At 36.3% G+C, this 21,398-nt stretch overlaps 1 protein-coding gene across 2 annotated transcripts in view; it reads left to right on the top strand.

Moving 5' to 3' along the window:
- EML6 (EMAP like 6) overlaps positions 1-21,398 on the top strand; it is a 311,591-nt gene that overhangs the window by 192,464 nt on the left and 97,729 nt on the right. For both annotated transcript variants that reach the window (XM_059942768.1, XM_059942770.1), the window contains exons 9-15: positions 1,466-1,722; positions 3,863-4,075; positions 10,855-11,022; positions 11,959-12,065; positions 15,374-15,492; positions 17,478-17,664; positions 19,653-19,758. In XM_059942768.1, the coding sequence (XP_059798751.1) occupies positions 1,466-1,722; positions 3,863-4,075; positions 10,855-11,022; positions 11,959-12,065; positions 15,374-15,492; positions 17,478-17,664; positions 19,653-19,758 (1,157 nt within the window). The remainder of the gene's footprint in view (positions 1-1,465; positions 1,723-3,862; positions 4,076-10,854; positions 11,023-11,958; positions 12,066-15,373; positions 15,493-17,477; positions 17,665-19,652; positions 19,759-21,398) is intronic.

Here is a 21,398-nt window from a genome sequence, read left to right as displayed (position 1 = left end):
CTCTTAGTAGGGATAGTCATGTATCATGTGATTTGCTGCAAAAATATTAATGTGTTCAAAAGGGGTTGCTGCCTTAGCTCCTACTGGGGATGTTATGTAATAGATTGTATGCAAACCTTTCTAAAATCCAATGAATAATGAACTCCCAAGCTTGTCTTGTCCCAGGGGTTTTAGATAAGAGATTATGGGTTTGTAATAAACCAAGAAGAGAGGAAGAAAGAAGAAAGCAGCCTCCAACAGCACTAAATTTTTAGAGATAAACTTAAGTAAAGATTTTTCTACCTATAATCACCAATAAAATGGAACATTTCATATTTATTAACCTCCTATATTATTTCTACTGGACAAAAATTATGGCCCACCCTTGTAATTCTTTGAACACATTGGTTATTCTTTTGGATTACACATTTTGTGATTACAGAAAGGAAATACAGCTGTAGAGTAGATACTGCATTTCTCACACACAGCAAATTCTATATAGCTCTTGGCATGGTTTACTACACTAAATTCTCATAACCAGCCACACAACTTATTACCAAATGGGTGGGCAACATTTTCTTTCTTTGCTTAGTGATGTGTGAAAAGATAGCTAATTACCAAATTTTCTTTTTGATGGATTTCCCAAGCCAAAAAAAAATCCTCCCACACCTATTTTATGGCATTATAGTAAACTATAATGCTATTAGTAAATGATAGCAGGTATGAGAAATTATTATGTGGAAGCAAATATTTGGCATTATTTATGCATTCAGTTCATTTTAGAGTTGATGAAGGCATCATTAATAGCTCAGGGGACCTGCTAGTCATAATCTTGTCTTATAGCTATGGGGGAAAAAGCCTCAGTGAGCTTTCAAATAAGAGTAGAAATTCTTACCAGAAACTTATCAGAAAGGACACAGAATATTCCAGTGATTCAATGTAAGCATTATTGACCTTTGATAGTGAAAGTTAAATAGTTACATAAAAATTCAACATTAAAAAAATAGTTTTCCTCTTCTGCTTTTTGGACTTGCTCTTTTTACAATAAGCATCAAGCTTAACAGTCACTGGTTTCTTGTTCTTAAAGTATTAGGAAGATAGTTTATTTTATGTTAACCTTGATATGTTTTACCGTTCTCTGTGACATATTTTTTAAATAATTTTACAAACCCCAAATTTTAATAAAAAGTTTTAGAGAAAAATAATACATATAACTTAACATGAAAGTGAAAATGCATTTCATTAAAATTGTTTTGTTTTTTACTTTGGGAGCCCAAAATATTATTTTAAATGTTTAATTTCTCCTACGTTGGCCATGAACTAAATAATATTTTATATGTTTCCATAAAAGTTAATTCTCTAATTCCTGTAGTTTTTCTCTCCCTTTCAAAGTAGTTTTTTTCTGTGGCACACAGATTTTAAAACATGACTTGGGGTTCCTATCTCTAGATTTGCTGCTTATTGCTTTGCTTTTCTATTCTTATAGAGATATGACAGAAGTGGTTCATATCAAAGATCGAAAAGAAGTCATTCACGAAATGAAATTTTCTCCAGATGGTTCTTATCTGGCAGTGGGATCCAATGACGGCCCAGTAGATATCTACGCTGTCGCCCAGCGGTATAAGAAAATTGGAGAATGCAACAAGTCTCTCAGTTTCATCACACACATCGACTGGTCTTTGGATAGTAAATACTTGCAAACTAATGACGGTGCCGGAGAACGGCTGTTCTACAAAATGCCATGTAAGTCACAAGGGCAATGAATGTTTGTACAAAGCGCAACTCTGAACCATGGCAGAAAATATATGAGGATATTCTTAGGACCTCAGAGCAAGGAATGTTTTCTGAAACAAGACCCTCAAACCACAGACTCTCAAAGAAAAGATTCATAAATTGGAACACATTAAAATAAAAAATTATTGCACAACAAAAGAGACCATGATGGGCATAGATACTTGGAATTGTTATAATGGACAAAGGATATACATGAACAATACAAGTTTGAACTGCACCAGTCTACTTCTGTGCAGATTTTTTTAGTAGTAAATACTACAGTACTACATGGTAGGAGGTTGGTTGAATCTGTGGTTGTGGAACCATGGATGCAGAGGGTCAACTCTAAGTTATACATGGATTTTTCAATAGCGTGGAGAGTTGGTGGCCCTAGCCTTCAAGTTGTTCGAGGGTCAACTGTACACCTATAATATATAAAGAATGCCTAAAGATAAGCAAAAGGAAAAAATACTAGGAAAATACTAAAAAAATACTGAAGATTTGAGGATCACAGTCAACTACTGTGATTCCTTTCGTCTCTTTTGTGTCCTTCATAATTGGAAGCCCTTATTATACGATTATTTGGTGAAATGTGCTCATTGGGATTTAAAAAAACCCACAAATTTTATTGGTAACCCCCACTATAACTTCTATAAGAGATTCATCTTATTCATCTTATTTATATAATACTCATTTAGTAACATTTAATTTGTAATGTTAAAATGTCATAAATAAAAGACAGATTTCTGTATTACAGTCTTTGATTAATGATTTTTTATAATGTAAAAGGAAAAATTTAATACTTAACATGACTCTTGACCTCAAATAATTATATTTTAATTTTTTATTGAAAAATCAATTTTACTATAAAACAAGGTTATGACATAACTTCAACATATTTAAGAGTCTCTGCCCTATCACTTCATCAATATACCTTTACTAGGTGCATATTTCTTTGTGTCTACTTTCTCTGCTTGACAGTATTTCATACATATTTTCATACGTGAAAAAATATGGAACACATTTTTGTCGTTTGCAGTAACAAAGTAACACCCTACTCAGTGATATCAAAGATACCAGTGCATCTTTGCTGGTACACACAGTGCAGATCCAAATATCTTTGTAGAGGTGGGATTTTCTCTTGTGAATTACTTCCTTGGACTATATTCTTTAAAGCAGGAGCACTGGATCCAAGACTATGTTCAGACTGTAAACTCTCCGATTCTGTGGTCTTCATAATGGATTTTTATATAATTCTGTGTTAGAGTCTAGAATTGCCAATTCGACAATGCACCAGTAATGTATAAGAGCATCTATTCTCATAGGTTCTTTATTTGAAAATATTTGTTATTTTTGAGGGGGAAAGTATGAGGTAATACACTTAATGTCTTGATTTTGAATTTTTAAATTGTGCATGACTAAGCATTTTTCCAAACATTTCTTTATCCATGGGCTTCCTCCTTTTTGTGCTCCCTGGGAACATCCCTTACCAGCTGCTGGTGAAAACTGGGTATTGTGCCCCACACATAAGACCATACCTAGAACAATTGTCAGGACTATTTTCCCCAACTAATTACATTTATTTCATCAAAATTTGGTGGATTTTCATTGTCTAGCACTTTAAAATTTAAATAGAAAATCCATTCATTTTTTTCACTAATTAATTGAGGCTGACTTTTAAAAAATCACTTCTATGGTTCCTTGAATTATGAAAAGTAGTTCAGAATAAACTCTTTAAAAACCTGGCAAAATGTTAGTAACTAAATATGATAAAATATAATTTAATAATAGTCATTTCATCGATAACACAAAGCATAATATCATCTCTATCTAAATAATTAAGGTCAAGTAAGTATCAGTAGTTTAAGACATTAGATGTACCATGATCATTTTCTTTCTCCTATCTGAGTTTTGAGCATGTGCTTCCTTTAAACCCTGCTAGAAAAAAAAATCACCATTTGGGGAAAGAGATTAGAATTTATAGTTCCCTTGGTTTATAAACATTTTAAAACAAAGGTTTTAGACCTTTATGAGAAAAATGAATAAAGTAAATTAGAATATGATTTTATTTAAATGTAACATTATATTAAAATTTATTGATTATTTTCAGCTGGGAAGCCTTTAACAAGTAAAGAAGAAATCAAAGGGATTCCCTGGGCCTCCTGGACATGTGTGAATGGCCCAGAAGTGAGTGGGATTTGGCCAAAATACACTGATGTCACTGACATCAACTCAGTGGATGCAAATTACAACCACTCAGTACTGGTGTCTGGAGATGATTTTGGACTGGTTAAATTGTTTAAGTTTCCTTGTCTCAAGAAAGGTAAGGCCAAAAGAAATGTTTCATTGAATGAAGATTTGATCTAGAATATATATACAGTATAATTAAGGCTTATTTTCTTGATGTCTGTTACTGCAGACTATTCATTTTATCTTTATATTTACTCTAACACTTTTCAATAGAAAGTTTGCTGTCTTCTGCTTTTGACATTCTGAAACGTGGTTTTGCAAATTTAAGTCAGCATTTGTTAACAGAGATGTTACTCAACATTTCATGATTCATAAATTTCATGTTTCATGTTTTAAACAAGTTGTATTCTATTTTATTTATATCTACGTAAATATAATTTAAATTACATGTAACATTAAAATATTGTAATTAAAATTCTTTTATGCATTACAGCTAATTGTGCTTATACATAGGAAGCAAAGCAAATCCTTATAGACATACTTAAAATGAAATCTGAAAGTGATTGTTGTGGTGATAATACAGTTTGTGGACCCCTTCTGATAGCACTAATTTTGCACACCAGACTTACATAACTGGTGAATTTTTTTTATTGAAGTGTAATTGATATACAATGTTGTGTTAATTTCTGCTGTGCAGAAAGTGAATTAGTTATACAAATATACACACTCTTTTTAAAATTCTTTTCCATTATGGTTTATCACAGGATATCAAATATAGTTCCCTGTGCTATATATTAGGACCTTGTTGTTTATCCGTTCTGTATATTAATAGTTTGCATCTGCTAATCCCAAACTCCCAATCCATTCCTCCCCCAACCCCCTCCCCCTTGGTAACCACAGATCTGTTCTCTGTGTGTGTGAGTATGTTCCTGTTTGGTAGATAAGTTCATTTGTGTCATATTTTAGATTCCACATATAAGTGATATCATATGGTATTTGTCTCTTTCTGACTTACTTCACTTAGTATGATAATCTCTAGTTGCATCCATGTTGCTGCAAATGGCATTATTTCATTCTTTTTTATGGCTGAATAATATTCCATTGTATATATGTACCACATCTTCTTTATCCATTCATCTGTCAGTGGACATTTAGGTTGCTTCCCTGTCTTGGCTATTGTGAATAATGCTGCTATGAACATTGGGGTGCGTGTATCTTTTTGAATTGTAGTTTTGTCTGCATATATGCCCAGGAATGGGATTGCAGGATCATATGGTAACTCTATTTTTAGTTTTTTGAGGAACCTCCATACTGTTTTCCATAGTAGCTGCACCAACAATGCAACAGTGTTTCCTTTTTTCCACACCATCTCCAGCATTTGTTATTTGTAGATTTTTTAATGATGGCCATTCTGATCCGTGCGAGGTGGTACCTCATTGTAATTTTGATTTGCATTGCTGTAATAATTAGCAATGTTGAGCATCTTTTCATGTGCCTGGTGGCCATCTGTATGTCTTCTTTGGAAAAATGTCTATTTAGATCTTCCGCCCGTTTTTTGATCAGGTTGTTTGTTTTGTTATTGTTGAGTTGTATAAGCTGTTTGTATATTTTGTAAGTTAAGCCCTGTTGGTTGCATTATTTGTAAATATTTTCTCCTACTCTTTAGGTTCTTTTCATTTTGTTTATGGTTTCCTTTGCTGTGCAAAAGCTTGTAAGTTTGATTAGGTCCCATCTGTTTATTTTTGCTTTTGGGAGACTGATAACTGGTGAAATTTTTGAGAGAGTTTGATTCAAAACAACCCTTTCTGCCCTTGCATTTTGTTCTTTTGTTTTATTGTTGTTAAAATCTTGTCACTTCAATTTTTCTGGCACTGTCAGGCTTTGTAGGATGTGACTGAATTAATCATGTAATGACCCTGTCCTCTTCCTTCAAAAGTTCAGGCAAAGCCCATACACAGGCTTTTCTGAGACTCCCTGCCTGCACCCTGAAAATCTGATCAGCAGTAGGGATATGCTGTTGCCTGAAAACCCTTTCACTTGAACGATTTTTAGAATAATCAAGGAAAGGGATTGAAAATGTCATCAGAAAGTCATTTTCAGCTAACTGGCTGTTTTGAAGCAGTGACAATTATGGTAAAAAATTGAACATAAAATGCATAACAAAACCACCATCACTTCCACTTGGCAAAATGACCATCAGGTTAAAATGCTTGAGGTACAACATTACCTCATCATGCCTAATTCAAACTGTTCTCTTTCTCCATAATGGGTCTTTTGAGTAATAGGGCGTGTCTTGTTAAATTGAGTAATGTACTTGCAGAAGTTAAGTTAGGCAACCAGAAGGTATCTGGAAATTCAGGATTCAGAAGAAACATCATGAGGGTCAGAAGCAATACTATTGGTCTCAAGTATCAGGACTTGGCAATTCAGTGAGAGTTGGTATTTCCTATGAGTCATTGAGACTTGTAGGATAGACTTGGGTCTAGAAAATAGCAATGGAAATGTAAATCTTGGGTTAGCATATTAGGATGGGGGAGGCAGGTAGGGAGGTACAGTGAGTAGTGCTGTTTGTCAAAATGAGATACCCTTATATGTAAAACAACCCTGAGGATGAAGGCAGCCAGGAGACATCTGAATGAACAAGGAGACATTGACAGCCAGAGTGACAGTATGGTGAGAGTAATAAAACCCACCTCAACAATCTGCAGAAGTATGCATGTCCTCATAGCAAACTGACTTGTTCTACTTTTCATGACACATTGTTTATACATCTTGCAATTTGCCTCAGAGTCATTTAGGCTCTTGGAGCCCTTTTGTGCTAAAGCTACTGGTGGAGAAGTTTATAACAGAGTGTTGCTGATGAGAATGGTAACAGTTGGTGGAACTTGTCTCCCTATAACCAAGGTACCAGTGACAAGTATTCCCCCAACTTTTGAACATGTAAACACCCAAATATTAGCAGGGGCTGATGACTATGAGAAAGTGTGGAGACTGAGTAAACATTATAGTTTTCCACTGTGATTAAATAAAACTCACAAGTTAATTGACACATTTATGATTATGTGTACATAGTATTCTTTTGCATAATAATTAGACATAAGTGTTCTGCAGTTCATGAAAATGACTACAATTCATATTATTTTTACATAGCTGAACCAATTTGTTTTCCTCATTTCCTTTTGACAGTTTTCAAATCTTAAAATAATTAGGATCCATACTGATAATTTTCCCTGATATCATTTAGAGTGCATCCTGTTTGACCATCACCCCCGAGACACTGACATGAGGTAAAATCCAAATCCTTGCTCATTGGCATTTACCATATCTTAACACCCTTGGCATCTACCCATGCTCCTAGGGGAGGCTCAAGGCCAAGGATCTCCATGTTTCACTTGTGTGCTGCCATTCCATTAATCCTTCACACACACACACACACACACACACACACACACATACACACACATACACACAGTCCTTGAACAACTACCTCCTATGACAAGTGTCCTGGATACTGTAAGACTTGAGTTGCAGAAACCCTAGACCTTGGAGGGGAAAGTGCTGGCCTTCAGTAGAGCTTGGATGAGCTTGATGCAGGAACAGAAAGGTCAGTGTGTCTAGAGCATGATGAACGAGGGGAGAGCTGTGCACTCCAAGGCTGGAAGGGCAGTGGGGGCCAGGCATGAAGGGCCTTGAAGCAACTGTTAGAAATGTGGGTCTTATTCTAAGTGCAGTGGAAAACTATTGAGGGTTTTAAATGGAAGAGTGACATGAGCAATTTAAGTTTTTAAAATACCACTTTGATATTGTGTGGGATGGAATAGGGAAGGGGAGGCTTCAAGTAGAGAGATTATTGCAAGAGCCCGGGTAAAAGATGATGTGACTTGGACAAAGGTGTCAGGAACAGACCTGAAGAGAGGTGGTTGAGATTAGGAAACAGTGTCAAGGTAGAGCTGAAGGTCTTGCTGATGGGTTGGGTGTGGGAATAGAGGGAAAGAGAAGAATTGAGGAAGACTCCTAAGTTTTAGGTTTGAGCAATGGGGTGGATGGTAGCACCATCTATAGAGATGGGAAAATGAGAAAGGAATAGGTTTTGTGCGTGTGTGTGTGTGTTTTATGGTGGTAACAGAGTAGGAGGGGAAGGGGAAACTCCTGGTTTTTCTGTGATAAGTTTGAGGCGCCTATTAGACATCCAAGTGGGCATAGCACACAAGCTGTCAACACTCTTGGGAGAGTTCAGGGTTGGAGATGAATGTTTGGCAGCTGAGGGAATATCAACAGTATTTAAAGCCAAGGAGAAAGAATCAATAGAGAGGAGATGAGGGCTGAGGGCTGAGCCTTCCTTAGGGTCCAGAGGATAAAGGGGGGCCTTGTAGAGTCACTCATTGTCCTAAGGAAAACCTTGGAAGAGATGGATGTGGCCTTCATTTATTCAATAAATATTTAAGTGCTATTCTAGAGGCTGGAGATATGTCAATGAATAAAACAAGCACAAGTCCCTGGAGCTCTTGTTCTACTGAGGGGTCCCAGTCAATAAACAAGACAATATAAACACATCTGATGGTGAGAAGTGCTGTGATGAAAAATAAAGCAAACAATGGGAGTAAAGAGTGCTCAGGTCGGGCAGTGTAGTATTGCTGTTTTAAGTAGGATGGTCAAAGCAGGGCTCACTGATAGTTTCATTTGACTAGAAACCTGAAGGAGGTAAGAGAACCAGCCATTCAGAGATGCAGGGAAAGAGCATTCCAGACTGAGGGAACACAAGTGCAAAAGCCTAGAGACAGAAGAGGGCCTGGCATGCAAAGAGGCCAGTGAGCCTAGAGTAGAGCAAGTGAGGGAGAGAGAGGAAGAATGATCAGAGAGATAAGGCCTAAATATTGATGACAGTAATGCTTTTGCAGGTTCTAGTTCCAGCCTCCCAATGCTGTATGAGCTAGCTATTGCTGTAAAACAAATTCCCCTCCCTCCCAAATTTAGCAGCTTAAATCAATAATCATTTATTATCTCACAGTTTTGGGTAGTCAGGAATTCAGGAGCAGCTTAGCCGGCTCTCCAGGTCTCTCATGAAGCTGCAGTCATCTGAAGGCTAGACTGAGGCCAAAGATCCACTTCCAAGATGCTCACTCACCTGGCTCTTGCCTGGAGGCCTCAGTTCCTTGTGAGCCTCTCCATAGGCTGCTTGAGTGTCCTTATCACATGGTATCTAGAGATCCAAGAAAGAGCAAGGAGGCATCTGCAGTGCCTTTTATAACCTCCTCTTGGATGTCACATACCTTCACTTTTGACATACTCTGTTTTGATTTGTATCAAATAATTTGTGGACATATTTTTTCCAGCTTTACTGAGATAAAATTGACAAATAATATTGTGTAAGTTTAAAGTATACAACATGGTGATTTCATATATGTGTATATGTTGTGAAATGATCACTACTTTAAAGTTAGTTAACATATCCATCAACTCAGTTAATTATCCTGTGTGTGTGTGTGCGTGTGTGTGTGTGTGTTTAGTGAGAACATTTAAGATCTACTTTCTTGGCAACTTTCAAATATACAATACGGTATTATTAACTACAGTCACCATGGTGTACGTTAGATCCCCAGAACTTATTCATCTTATAACTGAAAGTGTATCTTTGACCAGCATCTCCCCATTTCCCCCTAGGTCCCTGATAACTGCAAATCTACCATGTGCTTTTATGAGTTTAACATTTTTTTAGAATCATGGACATTTTTTAAACAACTCCAAAGAGATGGGTTAAATCATTTCTGAGGAGGGTCTAAAGGTCAGGGCAGCAAAGAATAGCCCAACAAGATCTATAGAGATATGGGAAGAATATATATTTACTTCATAATTATTGATTTATCATCAGCCAGCATTTCCAGCTGACCGGAGTTGGAATCTGTTTGACTTCATTAAATTACCAAAACTGATTTAGGAAACTCTTTGAAATGGGCATGGTTGCTTTTGAGACTCAAGTCCTTGCTTTCCCCTTCTGTGGCAGCATTCCCCTTGTCTTTTTTGGAAGCCTTGATATAATAAGACCTCACCTGGTCAGAACACGCTGTCAGGGAAGGGACATGTGTCAGTCATTTCCGCCTACATATAAATTTAAATCATTATCTCTCCAGTGGGTATTTAAATTTTAAACATGTGATAGTTGAAGAGATGGCCCTTTCCCCCATTAAAGAGATTTCGTTTAGAGGGGCTGTAATAGGTAGAAGTATTTCTGAAGGAGGGATAGTGTGCTTGTTGGCCCCAGAAATCTCTCATAGTCTTTGGGGTCCTAGGCCTCCACATGATAAGATGGATCTTGCTTATTTCCATGAGTGCCTTTATGCTCCTATGTACTCACCATACACTGGAGACTTTGCTGCAGTTATTCAACCACAAATATATGTTCACATAGCTTTTCTGTTGCATTCACTACCTGGGGATGGTGTTTACTGAGTAAAGCAATCAATTTAAGTGAAAAAAAATTCATTCTCCCAACTCTACATCTACATGACTCCAAACCACAATTTTACTACCCCCACCCCGCCGCAGAAGTATTTTCCATTTCCCAGTTAAAGGATTGCCTGTTGCATCTTGTATTTAAATAAGAATGTGTAAGATGTTCATTCTTTAGCATTTATTTTCAGAATCAGTGAAGCAGTAGGTGTTATTTGGAACAGGTTCAGAAGTGTCTTTAGACACAGGGCTTAAATTTTAAGACCCAGTTTTAGCTTAATCCATACTGGAATGATTGAGATATCTTTTGGAGCCTTTGATTATTTGTTATTATATATAAGATTGAAATTATATTTTCTAATATATTTAAAGCTTTTACTTCTCAACATGAATAGAATGTAATTTTTTAACCAACAAATTCTATTTTTTGCACAACTAATCTTCTCCTCAAAAATATCTTTTCAGGAGCCAAATTTAGAAAGTATGTGGGTCATTCTGCACATGTCACAAACGTCCGCTGGTCTCATGACTTTCAGTGGGTATTAAGCACAGGAGGGGCTGACCACTCGGTTTTCCAGTGGAGATTTATTCCAGAAGGTGTCAGCAATGGCCTGCTGGAAACAGCACCCCAGGGTAAAACCAGTAATAATTTTTCAACATCTATTTATTTTTCAATAAAAATTTCAAAGAATGGTCTAACATCTCTTCTTAAGGTAAAGAGTTAAAGCTGTTTTGAAAAATTCATTCCTACAATAAATTTAAAAGAACAGAAAAAACTTTTGAGATATGGGCCAATTGAATATGGGTCAGTTGGATAATTTCCTTCAAAGGATTTTGCTTATACCAAATGCAGGTTGAAGGTCTAAGGTTTACATGAAGAATTAACTTTTGAGAATAACACGAACAGATACATCTCGGCCTCCTTAGGACAATTCTAACAGGTGGTGGGTCTGCTGGGTCAGGTGACAAGGTAACATTTGGAATAGAAGTTGCTTCCTGAATGGGATTCAGAGAATGGTCCACAATCACGGCCACTGTGTTCCAGTTCAATGGATGTGTATAGTCCTTTAATTTACTGTGATGTTGGCAGGAATGATCATGTAATATGTGAGGAGATGTTCTTATTGGGAGGGGTTCTGCAGCAATTTTGACCATGGCAATTACCAACATGGGTGGGCATGTTAACAGGCTAATGAGGATCTTTACTGAACTGAGTGGTTGGATTTCCTTCTGTCCCAGCCTTCTCCTTGGGAAAACCTAGCCCCCCCGCCCCCTTTTTTTCACTTTCAAAACAAAATTTAAAACCCAAAGATCTGTTATCTAATAGAAGTGTGGAAATAGTGGGGGGAGTTATCCTAGTCTGGTAATACTCCTGAAAAGGGGGTTAGAGGTATGGTGAACTTAACAAAAAGATGAAAAATAAAGGTGTTTTAAGAATCTACAACAAATGAAAACTATGGTGTAGTTATTTTTATTGACCTCAATAGGAGAGGAAAAAATTTTAAATAAAATTTTTAGCCATTTAGAGTCTCAGAATTTCTGCTTGTTTCTCACGGGGTGTTTCTGCAGAAGGTGGCTCCGATTCCTATAGTGAAGAATCTGATTCGGATTTATCTGACGTGCCGGAGTTGGACTCTGATATTGAGCAAGAAACTCAAATCAATTATGATCGCCAGGTCAGTAAACAGGGAGCCTCATTACAAATGCCTTATAACCCCAAATCTCGATCTCATTGAATTTGGACATTGCACTCAAATTGGTTAGTGCTTAGGCAGAAGAAAATCAAGAAAAGAATTAGGAAAATTGCCTACTTCTTATCTTTAAATACAGATTTGAAATAAGGCATTTACTGGATCATATCAGTAAAAAAATTTTAAGTAGAGGTAGTAGCAAATTTTCAAAACGTAACCTATGACAGTTTGGGTTTTCTGCCTTCCTAGCAGCTAAAACTTTAAAATATTTTTTACAGAAAAATGTGCAAGTAAGTTACAAGATTTTTCATTTTCTTAGCAGATCATTAAAGCATGTGTTTTCTTTATAGAATAGGTATCCCTGGAGGCATGGTTGTTTGCAAATGAGCTGTTGTCCTGATTTCTCTCTTAACTTATGGAGACCGTTATCCATTTAATTAAAGTAAAAGCCCAAATACAATGCACATTATCCTTCCAGTCAGAAATCATCTTTAGTAGAAAAGTTGGACAATTACAACCAAATTTTTTGAAAATAGGCACTTAATTTTAGCACTAAATTGTATTAAAGCGCGTAATCCTTCATTGGAATCTGGACAGGTATCACCTTCTTAATGGTGATAACCCTAGGGGTTCTATTTTCTTCCTTGTCATTTAACAGAGGTATGTGAAGCGGATTCCATACATGAACATGGAGTGAATAAGATTTCAGATTTCAGACACAGCAACCGTCAGTGTTGCCCCATGGAAACTTACCACACAGGCCTATGGCAGCTGCCATGTATCAAGTGTCTCTATGGGGCCAGATCCTGTGCTTTACATACACCGAATCCAACCCCACAGTAACCCCTGAGAGGCTGAGTACTTTGCCCACATCCACATTGCCTGTAGTGGATCTGGGCTTCTCTCCAAAGCACACATTGTACGTGCTACTTGGCTTTGCCTCTACGTAAGCTCTGAATGTACAACTTTTCAGATGATGACTTTTTTTACCAACCCATAATTGTCACTCACTGATTCAGTATTTGAAAAATTAGATTAGTACAAAAGTAGTCCAACTGATGGTTTAGGTTAACTTCAAGACTAAATCGGTTTGACTGTGTATTGGTACAATACATTATGCTATAAAACTACTAAAGATAAAGATTTGAAAGGAAATTATTAATATCATGCAAATATTAAACAATATTATACCCTAATATCAAGGGGAAATGGAATTTAAGCAAAATAAACATACAATTTAGGGAAAAAGAAATGCAATTTTTTTAGTTGGGATGTTTCTATTTAATAAAAATAGTGCTAGTAAAAGAATGAAAAGGAATGACTCAATTGCAATTCATGCCTAGGATTTATATATTCTCCCTGACATCTTACTTTCTAAAGCTTTCACCTAGATTATTTAATTCATGTTGTCTATATTTGATTCCTGAGTTGTTCCTGAGCAGGGAGTCTGTTCTACAGATGGGACTTTGAGGCCCACAGAGGTTATGAGACTTGTTCAAATAAGCAGTAGAAATACCAAGACTAGAATTCAGTTCTCTAAAGTAGTTGATGAACTGATGAAAGCATCATGAATTCAGATGAATAATTATCATTAGATTTTAAAAGCTTAGTTCACTGCATCTGTAATAGACAAGGCAGTAGTGAGATATCTTCTGACTTCCATTTTTTTTAAACGATTTTTGGTCAAATCCTAAATATGAACTTCATTATAATATTTTCATGATTTTTTTGTAATGTAGTTTGATTAAATGAAAACTTTCCTATATGAAGATGAGAAATTATGAATTGTATTTCATTTAAATGTGTTAAATTTATATCTCTTGATAGTAGGGCATAAATACATGATAGACAAAATTTTATCTACATGATTTTATCTACATTTAAATTATCGAGAATGTTGTCTCAGTCAGCAGCACATTTTAGGTCCTAGGTTAGACCAAGAGCTTTGCTCTGTATCCCAGAGTCTGATCTGAAAGATTCATGAGGTCATGAAAGAAGGATAATTCCAAAGAGTGATCACCATGATTCATGTGGCCCACATTTCACACATTTCTGAATCATCAAGAGATTTCTTGCCTTAAAAGAAATTATAACAAAATATTTAAATTATATTTTATTGATAATTTTATTTAATAATTTCCTTTCTTATTTATCAGAAAAGTAATATATTTTCTGGATATAAATTGATTTAGAAACATAATAGCAAAATTTTTTTAAAAATTCTTTTAAATCCCAATGATTTAAAAGACATTTCAAGTTAGTTTTGTTCATTAGAAAAAAGTAAAATTCAATCTCATGTCTTATGTTCTCAATTTTGTTTGTCTTTTCAAAGAACCAACTCTTAGTTTTGTTAATTTTTTCTGTTGTTTTCCTATTCTCTATTTCATGTATTTCTGTGCTAATCTCTATTACTTCCTTTCTTCTGCTAACTTTGGACTTAGTGTCCAAACTAAGTCCAAACTTTTTTTTCTAGTTCCTTGAGGTATAATATTAAGTTCTTTATCTGAGATCTTTCTTTTTCCTTAATGTATATGTTTATTAGCTACAAAATTTCCCCTGAGAAATGCTTTTGCTGTATCCTGTAAGTTCTGGTATGTTGCGTTTCCATTTTCATTTGTGTCAAGATTTTTTAAAATTTCCTTTTTGATTTCTTCTTTGATCCATTAGTTGTTGAGGAGTGTGTTGATTTTTGTATATTTGTGACTTTCCCAGCTTTCTTCCTGTTACTTATTTCTAGTTTCATACTATAGTGGTCAGAAAATATACTTGATATAATTTCAATCTTCTTAAATTTATTGAGCCTTGTTTTGTGGTCTAACATGATCTGTCCTAGAAAATGTTCCTTGTGTGCTTGAGAAGAATGTATGTTCTGCTGCTGATAGATGAAATGTTCTGTATTTGTTAGGATATTTGGTCTGTAGTATTGTTCAAATCTGCTCTTTCATTATTGATTCTCTGTCTGGATGATCAATCCTTTGTTGGGAGTGGGGTTTTACAGTTTCCAACTATTATTGTATTGATATTTATTTCTTCTTTTAGTTGTTAATATATGCTTTGTATATTTAGATGCTCTGATGTCGGGTACATAAATATTTACCATTGTTATATCTTCTTGATGAGTTGACCCCTTTATCATTATATAATGCCCTTCTTTGTCTCTTGTGACCATTTTTAGCTTCTTATGTTTTAAAAAACTTGAGTTCCTGCAATTAAAGATTTCCTGAGAATGTCAAGACATTAATATATTTGAAACCTGAAGAGTCTCTAACTAAATGTTTCTGTTATGCTTGAAGGTTTACAAAGAAGATCTACCTCAGCTAAAGCAACAAAGTAAAGAGAAAAACCATGCAGTGTCCTTCCTCAAACGAGAAAAGGCTCCTGAGGACAGCTTGAAACTCCAGTTCATACATGGGTGGGTGGCCTGTCACCAGCCTTATCACCTTGTCATCCTTCTCAGTGCTACCCCAATTCAGGCTGGCTCTTCTCTCCAGTTTGCACTTACCTGCGGTTAATATTTTAACCACGACTCTCTGTCCAGTTTTCTCAGTGTTCTATGGCCATCTCAGTGTGTGTATCTAGATTTTTCACACTTCATGTACTTTCGTGTTGCATGTGTTACTGCCACTCATTGTTATTTCATTTCATTCTCTCCATCTCTGCTTCCTTTATGCCATAACTCCTGCTCTATTCAGCTGGCTTTCCCAGGACAGTATTTCCTTCAAATGCTTTTGTTCACGTGTACCCCAAATAATTTTGAATTTTGAAAATCATGTACAACCTTCCACACTTTAAGTTGACATCTAAGATTTTTCAACCTAAGCTTAAATGGTTGTGAAGAATATATCTTGTGTTTTATAAATACTCACATTATTTATTTAGATGGCTCCAGTGGAACCCAAATGCCATAGATATTTGATTCCCATTATCATCAGTATAACAAATACATGAACTCATATTTCTATTCTACTTCTCCCACAGAATTTTACCCTAATATAATACTTTTATGCTTGTAAGTCTTTTTTTGATTACCCTGTCATAACTTCAACAAGGAAAAAACATATCTATATGTTCAATTTAAATTTAATTCCCTGTGACCATAAGTCTCTAACTCTGTGCTGTCTGGTACGATATCTACTTGTAGCCAATGATCACTTGAAATGTGGCTGGTCTAAATGTGCTGTATGTGGAAAATGCACACCAGAGTTTGAAGACTTAGCATGAAAAAGAAATTTACCTCATTAAAATGTTTTATACTGATTACATGTGGACATTATAATATTTTGGACATAATGGGTTAAATGTTCTTAAGATAAGTTTCATCTGTTCCTTTTTTTTTTTTTAATGTGACAATTAGAAAATTTTTCAATTACCTATGTGACTCACATAATAGTTCTGTTGGACAGTGCTACTCTAAGCATTAACAATTTTTTTCTGGATTTAATTATTGTTATAACTATTAGTAATAAATAGCTGGCCAAATCAACATAAATATAGTACAAATTCTGATAGTTATTAAACATAAATAATTTTATTGGAAAAATTCTTTTAATAAGATAGAATTCTTTCAGTGAGTTCAGATATATGTGCATATATATTTCTTATTGCTAGAGGGTAACAGTTTAGCATTGAATCTATTCCAATTTTTCACTTTTTAATATAAGCACTAAGAAAGCTTATTCATATCTAGCTACTTAAGTAGATGAGAATAGAGGCAGTTTTATCACAGCAATGGTAATCAATTCTTTAAACTCCTCTTTGTTATAGGCCAAAAATATGTGTCGTGATTTTGATATATCACACAAAAATGTAGTTTAATGATCCATCAGCTAACAATTCAGTTAAATCACTGTTCAAATTTGTTAAAAGCAAAGAATTGGAAGTCACTTGACTTGCAAAAGGATTTCTTACCCAATTGTTAGAGTTATTCACTTTCAACATCCATCCGCACTTGTATTTGTTTTGGTGTCCCTGGAAGGTTTGACATTCCAGGGTAATATACCATAGTAAGAGTCCCAATGGATGAGAGGAATGACTTCCTAAATTGGGAGGAAGGAGATTAGGAAAAGGGGAGGTGGGAAAGGAAAACCAGTACCTCATCACAGGTGTGTTCTCAGACTAGTCAGTTTTAAGAGAAAGCACATATAGTAGCTGAGGATCTGGAAATAGATTCTGTTAAAATTATCAGTGTCCATTTATTTGCCCCTTAGAAAGTCATCACATGCCCTCAGAGGTCCTCATTACCCCCACTGAAGATCACTGTCCTAGGCAACTGTGGAGACACCTGGGTTCTGCTTGTCCATGTCCATATTAACATGTTAACTTTATCTTCTCACAACTTCTGCTCTGTTCATTCGCTGTGCGTTCAACTACTGTGCATTTCTTGGACCTGTGCTTCAGCTATAGAGGCTACGATTGTAGAAACAATCTGTTCTACACACAAGCTGGAGAAGTGGTCTATCACATTGCTGCAGTTGCTGTCGTGTACAATAGGCAACAACACTCCCAGAGGCTGTACCTGGGACACGATGATGACATTCTCAGCCTGACCATCCATCCAGTGAAGGACTATGTGGCCACTGGGCAGGTATATATCTCTCCTGTAAGATGGGAGTTTAGCCAAAGAGAGGATTTAATTTTGAATTCAGTTTACATATGAGAAATTCAAGAAATACCTGGTAGAAATAAACATAAGGCAGGAAGCTGAAAGTGCAGTGAATGCTGGATCATTTCATGATGGTGGGAGAGTCAACCAATACATTCCAGCACTTTTGGGAAGACTTTGAGGGATTCTTATTCTAACATGATGAGATCTATGAATAGGATTAGGTAAAACAAGAGTATTGTAAATCCCATGAAGTCTTAATATATTTTCCTCATTACTGTTTACCCAGAACTTAGTATATCCTAGGTACTCAATAAATGTTTATTGAATGAACCATCTTTTATACTACTGTAACATCCAGTGTATAGTTATTTTTGTAAAACTTAGTCATATGAACTTTGGCTAGTTTATTATATTTTAACCTTCAAAAAACTAAACTTTATATGAACCATTTTGGAATGCCTAAACTTTGGATTGAGTCTATAATTGAAAAGCTGCTCAAAATAGAGCCCTGTAGTCAATCATTTTGTGTGGAAAAGGAGGAGGATAGAAGTAAACTCAGTAAACAGAGAATCTGTTAAACTCAGATTTATTGTCTTGCTGGTAAAGCAGTAATATTGTCAACAGTATTTTCAGTGTTGTGCTCTTTTCTACCAATGTATAGATTACATTTTTGTTCAGTTTTATCATGGGCTTTTAACTGTAGGTAATACTTCACCTGATCCTCAACATCTAAGTGGCAAATTCCAAGAAAAACTACTGGTATGAGGGTCAAAGATTAACATGAGACAACGAACTATTTCTGAGACTTGACATACAGGAGGTAGAAGTGTTTGAACAGGGTTTATAGCCTGATGTTCATGAGATCCATGGATGAAACTGAGGGCCTGACGGGAGTCAACCCCCAGAAATGTGCATTTGGGGGGAGAAGAGTTCGTAGCTCTTACATTTGTAAAAGGATTACAGTCCTCCATAACGGAAGAGCCATTAATTGAAACACTGGTTTGCTGCTCCTCCAACTGCAAATTAGACCATCTATTCTAACATTGTTTTATAAGTAATTGATCACTACTTTGCCTTTTCACTCTTTCCTGCCCCCTCCCCCTTTATTGTCTTTCTTAGAAACAGAAGATGCTTTATTCATGGGTGTTTAATAGTCTTCCTTTGAAAGAAAAAACAGAGATTGGTTCTTTACATAAACCCCTGAGGAGATACCACACTCTATACTGTAATTGGGAGGCAGACCAGTATGCCAATAGCCACTCCAGGGGTAACTGGGCCTCCACAGGCCAGTGTAGGAGTTGGCCAGACTCTGCTCAGTTATGTGCATGGCTTTATGTCCCATTTTCCCTTTTAGAGTCATCATACCCAAAAGGGTTTTTTCTCCCTATGCATTATAAGTGAGGAAAACCACCTTAGTATTACAGTTTTCTCTGTTGTTGGGAATTGGTATGATAGAAGCTTGTGTCCCCTTGAGGAGAAGCCACCTTAATGACAGAGAGTTAAGCCATGAAATTTTCATTTCCCAGGGGGAGAAGTAGGGCCAGGCCTTCTTGAGGTGGGTAAATAATTGAGGTGGGTAAAAGAACTCTGAGGATAGTGCCATGAAAACATACAGCTGAGTGGAATCATGTGTGGAGTTGAGAAGGCAGAAGGGAAGGGTAGAACTAACTGACAAAAACAAAGCACAGTGGACATTTGAACCAGAGTTTTAAATATCTCTTAACTGGGAGACATGTACCAGGTTAGATTCTGCTGGCACCCATCTTGATGCCAGAACAAGACCCTTAGACCCTGTGCCTCAGTTTCCTCATCTGGAACACAGTGGAGTTGGACCAGATGACTTCCCAGGGTCTTCCTACTCTCCAAATGTGTGGGTTTTGATTTCTGAGCGGCACTTGACTCTAAGGAACAAAGTCATTCTTATTATAATTTATAATTTGTTAATAACACTCATCCTGTAATTTCAGGTTGGGAGAGATGCGGCTATTCATGTGTGGGACACGCAGACTCTAAAATGTTTGTCACTGTTGAAAGGACAACATCAGAGAGGAGTGTGTGCGCTCGATTTTTCAGGTAAGCACCAGTTTGCCACCGGAGTCATTGACAGATGCTTCCATATTTATTTTGGGTTTGTTTTTAAAAAAAAAAAAAAAATCCTTTTATTTAGTTTAGTCCTGCTTGTAAGGAGGTAAGCCCTTCGTGTGTCAGCTACCCAGTCTTAGACTGGAAATCAGATGTGTGAATACGATCACACTTCCTTTCCTCATCTTCCTCATTTTCTCTCTGCCAACTCATTACCCAGAGCTCACACTGTGTTCTGTATTTGCTTGAGAGATTTGAAATCCAGAGCAGCTGTTACCATTGAAAGACTTAGTTGCAAATGTCTGGCAGTGACTCAGAACATCAATTTCATCTCTCCAAATAAGTGGGAACACAGCACCTGTGATTTAAAATGTAAAGAACTAGAGCAAGGGGTGCAAATTTTCTGCAAAGGTCCACTTTACATCACTGGTGTTTTGGAAATAAAATTTCATACTGAAAAAATAGAACTGAAGTTTCCACCTCCTTAATTTAAAATTTTAACACAGTGCTGTTAAAAAAAATACTAACTTATAAATATAATTTTCTTTAGAGTAACGCCATTTCTTTATGCTAGAATTGAAGAATGAGGGCCTATCGCAAAAGGTGTTTTCAATCTAGAAATTTTTAATAACCCCAATGTAGATATTAGATCTGTAGAAAAAGTTTCTAAGCTTTCTACAGAAAACTGATTCTGTAATTTCCTTTTTCTAAATTCCGTTCAAATGTTTAATATGTGCAATGTGTATAATGTTGGTTGTTACATTCCATTTCACAACCCCAGTCTCTCTCTTATGTACCTCCCTCTCTACTCTCCTTGTTCAGGCCCGAACTTCCTCTCGTCTGTGCATGGTGGTTATGCTGGTCTCTGATTCCATCCCCACTTTGTCCAATCCATCCTGCCCATTTCTGGAGTCTTCTGGAAGTGCAATTACATTGCTACCACATGAACTCCCCTTGGTTGACTGACTCAGGGCTGAGCCCGTGGTTGGACATTCATGGCCTTCTATGATCTGGCCTCAACCTTCCTTTGCAGTGTTTTCACCCACTAACCCACTCGTGCTCCTTTCCATCTACCTAACTGTAGAAGCTAAATGTACTCCTGTCCTTCTTTTTGCCTGTGTTCCTTTGCTCATGCTGTTCCCATGTGTCTGTTCAAGTCCAACCATCCTTTAAGACCAAGCTGAAAGTTTTCTCCTCCATCCTTCCAGGGAGAAATGTCCTGTGCCTTCTTCTGCATCCCTTAGCCCATTTGTTGTCATTGCTCTTGTGGTACCTGTTAGAGTCTATGTGGTACAGTAGTTATGTGTGTTAGCAGCTCCTATGCCCTTCTCAGACAGTAAACTACTCATCTAGCCCATCTCTCTGTTCCCCACTGCACATGCTGCAGACACAGAAGCTACTCCAAAAATGTGAATGAATGAATGAATGAATGAAGTTTTGCTTAATGCGCTCTGTCTTGCCTTTCACTACTGCTACTAGAACTTCACATTGTAAACCATCTTTGGATGAAAGTTATCTTTATTGTCTGACCAATCACATGGTGCAGATTTGTGTGAGTGTCACATGCTTATTCTCATACACTGTAAACTACTATACAAATCTGAGTTGTTATATCACTATTAGAAGTTATT

The sequence above is a fragment of the Balaenoptera ricei genome, chromosome 13 (assembly GCF_028023285.1).
Source record: "Balaenoptera ricei isolate mBalRic1 chromosome 13, mBalRic1.hap2, whole genome shotgun sequence".
Classification (NCBI taxonomy): Eukaryota; Metazoa; Chordata; class Mammalia; order Artiodactyla; family Balaenopteridae; genus Balaenoptera; species Balaenoptera ricei.
Note: the sequence above shows the minus strand (reverse complement) of the source record. Positions and strands in the feature narration are given on the sequence as shown.